The 6,607-nt window shown below is 39.8% G+C and overlaps 1 protein-coding gene across 1 annotated transcript; it reads left to right on the plus strand.

Moving 5' to 3' along the window:
* The first annotated feature begins 1,747 nt into the window (after nucleotides 1-1,747).
* LOC113981714 (28S ribosomal protein S36, mitochondrial-like) lies at nucleotides 1,748-6,370 on the plus strand. Its single transcript, XM_027709271.1, has 4 exons — nucleotides 1,748-1,786; nucleotides 2,618-2,681; nucleotides 4,875-5,077; nucleotides 6,340-6,370. Exons 1-4 carry the CDS (start codon nucleotides 1,748-1,750, stop codon nucleotides 6,355-6,357), a joined length of 324 nt encoding a protein of 107 aa, XP_027565072.1. The 3' UTR covers nucleotides 6,358-6,370.
* The last annotated feature ends 237 nt before the right edge of the window (nucleotides 6,371-6,607 follow it).

Genomic DNA, 6,607 nt, shown 5'->3' on the forward strand with positions numbered 1-6,607 from the left:
ACTGAAGCATGTCAAGCCCTAAACCTTAACAAGGCAATTCTACTGACACTAATTTATCTTTCTAACACGTGGACATTAGACCCAATCAGCAACAGTGGTAGCACCTCTGTGAGAACATATTTAAGAAGAGGAAAAACTGCTGCACAACAGCAGCCAGAAGAAAGGAATGAGAATATGTGAAGCAACTTTGCAGACACCAAGGTCTGTAAAGAAGGAGATGATGCTTCAGACACTGGAGCAGAGATTCCCCTGCAGCCCACAGTGAAGACCATGGTGAGGCTGTCCCCCTGCAGCCCATGGAGGTCCACAGAGGAGCAGATATCCACCTGCAGCCCATGGAGGACCCCATGCTGGAGCAGGTGCATGTGCCTGAAGGAAGCTATGACCCTGTGGAGAGGATCCCGTGCTGGAGCAGGTCTTCTGGCAGGACTTGGGATCCTGTGGGGGACCCACGTTGGAGCAGTCTGTTCCCGAAGGTCTGCACCCCGTGGGAAGGACCCATGTTGGTTAAGTTTGTGGAAGACTGTCTGCCATGGGTGGGACCCCATGTTGGACTAGAGGAATGTTGAGGAATACATTTAGTGCAGGTAGCTCGGTGTGCAGCTGCTCTGCAAGATGCAGATTGAGCTCTGGGTGGCAGGAGCCCGAGGCAAGAGGCCGTCAACTGGCGCCGACCCTTTTGCTCAGCCAGGTGACCGGACGCTGAGAGACACAGCAGGAGCGGAGGACTCAGCAGGAAGACCTCAGACTTTTGCGCGCTTAATCTGTGAGGGTATAAAAGCCCAGGGATTCGGTTGTACGGGGTCCCTCCTCGGAGGCACTGGCTCGAGTTTTTTCTGTGTTACTGCGCCGTGAATAAATTGCTTTAAGGATCCAGATGTCTGAGACTCTGCTATGGGAAACCTGAGCTCTAGCCGGTAAGGAAGCCTGGTCTGACTGCGTGTGAGTGGGGTGTGTAGGGAGTCAAGCGGGGCACCCGTCAGCTCACTGGAGCCGCCCGCTGCGAAGGGGCTTCAGTCTCAGCACTTAAGGTCTCTGGTAGTGGGAGTGTGACTGCCCGAGTGGCTCCTGAATGGTCAGACAGGGAGAGCATGAGGAGGAAGGAACGGCAGAGATAACGTGATGAACCGACCGCAAGCCTTATTCCCTGTCCCCCTGCGCCGCTCAGGGGAGGAGGTAGAGAATTCGGGAGTGAAGCTGAGCCCGGGAAGAAGGGAGGGGTGTGAGGAAGATGTCCTAAGATTTGGTTTTATTTCTCATTACCCCACTCTGTTTTGATTGTCAGTTAATTATAATTATTTCCCCAAGTGGAGTCTGTTTTGCCTGGGACGGTAATTGCTGAGTGATCTCCCTGTCCTTATCTCGATCCACGAGCCTTTCGTCATCTTTTTCTCCCCCTTGTTCTGCTGAGGAGGGGGAGGGATAGAGCATCTTGGCGGGCACCTGATGTCTAGCCAAGGTCAACCCACTACAGTAATAAGTTAAATAAAAACACTGGCACTCTTTATAAGTGAGTGTCAGCTTTTAAAAGGTGGATCTGCTGTGTTTTGAACGAATTCAAATAAAACGTAGAGCTACTTGAAGCGATTTTTAAAAATAAAAATAATAATAAAAAAATTTAATGTGTTGCCCCTTTATTTTGTTTTAATTGTATTTTGGCACTGCCTCAAACAGCCCCTTCTCCGAGCCCCGCTCACAGTGGGCGTGGCCTGGTGCTGCTCCTCAGGCCCTGGGACGTGGCGTCACCATGGGCAGTAAGATGGTGGCCGCCACTAGAGTCGTACAGGTAGCGGTGTTCGGCCTGCGGACCGGGAGGTGGTTGGGGAGACTGGGGCCGGGAGCATGGTGCCTGGCGCAGGTGGTAGGCCTCGCTTCGCGTGTGGCCGCCGAGGCCTGAGGTGGCCGAGGCCAGAGGCGCCGCTGGAGAGAGGCCGGTGTCCTTGGCGCGGGGGAAGAAGCATGCGGCGGGGCCGGCCCGGTGGCACCGGTCATTTGAGTCCGGTGCCTGGTTATCCTGGTACCCAAGAATGTTATTGGGCAGTCTGCAGGCTGCTCCTTTAGGGTCGCTCTTCAAGAGGGGAGGGCGCTAACCAATATCTCCTTTCTAAGTCATCCTTCTTCCCTTCAAGGTGAAGGTGAAACATGGAGTCTTCTTGAAAAGACATATTTCAAAAATAAGCACAGTGGCTTTGAATACCAGACTTTAAAATTTATAGGTTTTTTTTTTCTTAATGGAACTAGTCAATCCCAGACAGCCAGCTGAACAAATATGTACAGGCAGAGCACTGCTAGCAATTTCATGTGCTAAAACTTTATCATTCCATTTTTGCTGCTGTGGTAACTATTTCTGCATACACACTGATTGCTGTGAGAAAAGGAAGAGAATGCTTATTCCTGTTCTGAACACTAGGGTGGGGGAGTGCCTTTAAAGGTGAAATTTCCCCTTGGGTAAAAATAGAATTTAAGTAGTAATCTTATCAGAGTGCTGGTGCACAAAGCAGCAGTATAGAAGTGGTTGTTTAATATGTTGTGCATTCCATTTTATTATTGTAAAGGTAATGTTTGTCTAGAAATATATTTTATTCTCTCTTGTTTCTCCTACATTGTCTTGTTCTAGGTAGTCAAGCCACATACTCCATTAATAAAGTTCCCAGACAGAAAAAGTAGTCCCAGACCTAAAAGTAAGTATTTGATCTATAGATACAACTTATGTCATATTTCTTTGCATAAACTGTTTTCTATAAGAACCAGCACACAATTTTTCTGCTTTGACAATGTGACTCAACTGATTTTGAGCAGGGTTTCTGAATCGTAGTTGTTTTAGCTTGAAGGCTAGTCCTTTTCAGACTCTATACAACTGTGGAAATATACATAATACTGTGGGAATATACGTAAGACATGCATGCCTTTATTTTTTGGTCAAGGCAGATTCACAAGGATTTCTAGTGTTTTCCTACTTATATAAAAAGTCACATTTTTGAAAATACTAATATTTGCCTAAAGTGATAGTGTCCAAGTGAATTTGAAACAGCCTTAGGTATTTGGTGATATTTGCAAAAAACGATGTTGCATTTTCCTCATCCTTTCTTTTCCTAATTGGAGTGTGTGATATCTGTGGTATTTAAAACCCTGATTTATAGCTAAGAGCCCATCCACTGTACATTTTAGGAAGCGTTTCTTTGTGCTAATAATTAATGCTGAGAAAAAATTAACTTCATTGCAATCTTTGACATTAATTTTTACACCTACAGCTATGTTTATATTTATAGGAACCTCAATACTGTTATGTTTAGAACATCAAAGTTAATGAACTGTATTTTGTTTTAATATTCCTTTTGAGTGAATACAGCATTTGAAACTAATGTAGTAGATGTTTTAAAAAGCTCTGTTGTTATTCTCACTTGTTTAGAAATTATACCATACCATGTATTTGCCACAGCATTATATTTAGGATTTAGCTTTCAGTTTAGTTTATCCATTAACATTGCAAAGTATCTACAGTGCACATCAATGCCACTTCTGACTTACCTGTGAATTCTTCAGGAACTATTTTCTGCGATAACTTTCATTCAGAATTTTGTATCTTGTGCCCAGTTCAGCCAATTGCCTTTCATGCCAGTAAATTACTTTCTTAAAGGCTTAAAAACATGTTAGTTAGCTCATGCTTATCTTCGCATCACAAGATTTTTGTGGCTATATATTTTAAGTATGTTAGGCCTTTCTACCTTAATCAATTTCTGTTGCCTCACTAGTAAATTGGAATCTACTTCACTTGGCTTGAATGCTGTAGCAATAACTATTTCACTATACCAGACTGTTGCTTCTACATAGCTAAACAGAGCTCTGCAGATCAAGACTATACTTTTAGAGATGTGAGTGCTTAAAAGGCCAGCCAAATTCTATTATCATATTACTACTGCAACATGATGGTCTCAAACAGGGAAGGGAAAACTGTAGTAGGGACTGTATCTGAGTTTAAGCAACAGCAGTATTAGGTCAGGTCCTGACTTGGGGTTTTTGGTTGGCTAATGCTTCTATTCCAAATACACTTCAGACTTTTAAAAATACAATAGAAGAAAATCTTAGGCAAATCTCTAAACAGTTGTGTGGTATATAAAACAAATTTGGAGAAACTTTCTTATTTTTCATATATAAGATGTGTTACTTCTTAAAGCAAAAATACCTTGTAGTCATTACTAGACAAAACTATTATCATCTGTGTGTTGTTTTCTTCTGTTTTCATCTTCTGTTCCCTTTGCCTCCTTATCTTAAATTTTAAAATTTCAGCTTAATGGCATGCCCCCTGTTCAAGTTGTGCTCCTTCTGATGGGTTCTCTTCCTCCTTGCTCTGTTTGGGACCCTCCTTTGTTGATGTCATTTTGTAATATTAAAAATGGGTACAGCATTGTATTGCATGTCGTGGTATGTCATAGTTGTGAGCTTTATCTTTCTGTAAGCCTCTACCTCTTTTTCACTTGTTTGTCTTTACAGTTGCATAATCTTAGTGGATGTTAGTTATTTATCTTAGTTATCTTTTTACGTAACCCCCTCCATGCACACATTTGATACTTTATGCTGCTTCTGCAAGTCCAGCTTCCCAGTGAAAAAACCTTTGTTAGGATCTATGCTGACTTATCTTCTGTTTCCACATCAGTACGTCTGCTTTCTTTTACTTTCAGAATTTTTTCACTGTGTTCTTGGTATATTTAACAACAATAAAAACAGCTTGTGAGAAGTAGAGTATCTTTTAATTCTTTTAAGTATTTGTTATAATGAAGAACATTGTCAATAACTGGTAACTTTTATTGGCTGCTGACTAATTAATTTTACAGTCTTGTTATATTTCCGTAATGGTTTTGCACTCTGAATTTCAGTACTGGAATCACTACAAACAAGTATGCCATCTCTTGATGCTTCAAAAGCACAGGAGTCTATAGGAGGCAGATCACCAGCATTTCAAAATATTTCACCTGTTCATAGAGTACAAGGTATACCAGACACCTGTGAATTAACAAGAACCTTACCTCAGAAATACAGACGGAAACTAATGTCAGATGAAGAGATTGAATATATTCAAGTAAGTTTCATTTATTGGTGTGTATTGTCTGTATTTACCTAGCATTTCTCTTATTTCTACACCTTCTTCCAAATTTAAAATATGGTATTACAATGTAATTCTTGGCAAGTGTATACTCGGAGTTTTCACCACTTTGATGCACAGTACCTAAACTACAAAATCTTAATACACAATGTACCCAACTCTCACTAATTACTAGCTTGCAGTATCACTGATTAGAGAGATACAGACTTAAAACAGACATGCAGACAGCTTGTGATAGTCGTAACCTATATTAATCACAATCACTACCTGTTTTGTAACATGTTTAATGTGTAATTTGAATATGCTGGACAGGAGCACAAGTCTGTTCTTAGACCAGCAAAGGCTATTACCAGGTGACTGAAGTCCAAAATATTCCTCAAGCTAGTTTTTATAAGTTATGCATTAGTAAGTTACCTCTTGTGTTTCTAGTAATGGAATAATTTTATTAAACTTGATATAAATATTTTCTGCAATATTTGCAAATACAGCACTGTATATAAAAGGCAAGAAAAACCTGCTTTTGTACTGTAACAATTTTCAGTTGTAAACACTGATGCTTAAAAAAGGAGAATGTGCAAAATATGAAGAACTGGAGAGATGGGTGTGAGTTTGAAAAAAGACACATAGCTTTGTTAAATTATGATCACACTGTAGGTGTCCTTATATTAATAGAGAAAATCATTTTTCTTGCATGTATACCAGTAGGGTATTATAATTAGAAATAAAATTATTTATTTTCCATAGTAATACACTCAACCTCTAGCATAAATTTTCTAATGGTGAGGTAAGTTGTAAAATAATTTTGTTGTCAAAATAATGAATTGAGTACCTTTCTGATTTCTCATAAAGATTGCAATGGCTGACCTTGGCTTTGTTTTTACTTTGGAATTTGGGCAGTGAAAACAATTCTAAAACTTCTGTTTACTACTGCTGTATTTATCAGACCTTTCTAAAGTGAGTAAGAGTCATGTTTCTTCAGAGTGGGAGAATTGGAAGCAGCTATAATTATAGGTTGCAGATGTTGATTTTTTTGTATTCTCCCCTGAAAAGAATGGAGTTGTTATGGGTAGATGCTGATACTTTGACACTCCATGCATGTTCCTATACAAATTAAAAATCAATGTCTAAATCAAAAATTAAAACTAAAACTCTATTTGTTAATCTAGAACAGTGAAAAAGATTTGATCTCCATTTCCCATTTTTTTTGTGAAATGTATTTATATGCTTTTATTTTACAGCGTGGAGGTCCAGAATAAATATGGAAGATTATTTGCCACTGTTGAAGAATGAAGTATTATAGTCACAATAAAGGCATTTCCTTAATACTATGATTATATATTAATAGCTTTAATAAAAACCCATACGAAGGATGAGAAGGTTGACAATACACTATATATTAGAGATTGAGAAAGCCATCAACAAAAAATCTAAGTAGCATTTGATGTCCACACCATTAAAGTATTTTTCTAATTAGCTATTTGCAAACTCGCCTATAGAAATTAGTTG

This window comes from Neopelma chrysocephalum, unplaced genomic scaffold (assembly GCF_003984885.1).
Source record: "Neopelma chrysocephalum unplaced genomic scaffold, ASM398488v2 Primary Assembly neopelma1_96721, whole genome shotgun sequence".
NCBI classification, from domain to species: Eukaryota; Metazoa; Chordata; class Aves; order Passeriformes; family Pipridae; genus Neopelma; species Neopelma chrysocephalum.

Bases quoted from the DNA above. Each gene is read 5' to 3' on its own strand.
- LOC113981714 (XM_027709271.1), top strand. From the start codon at position 1,748: ATGGGCAGTAAGATGGTGGCCGCCACTAGAGTCGTACAG. The intron at 1,787-2,617 runs GTAGCGGTGTTC...GTCTTGTTCTAG, and splicing joins CCGCCACTAGAGTCGTACAG to GTAGTCAAGCCACATACTCC. The intron at 2,682-4,874 runs GTAAGTATTTGA...TCTGAATTTCAG, and splicing joins AAGTAGTCCCAGACCTAAAA to TACTGGAATCACTACAAACA.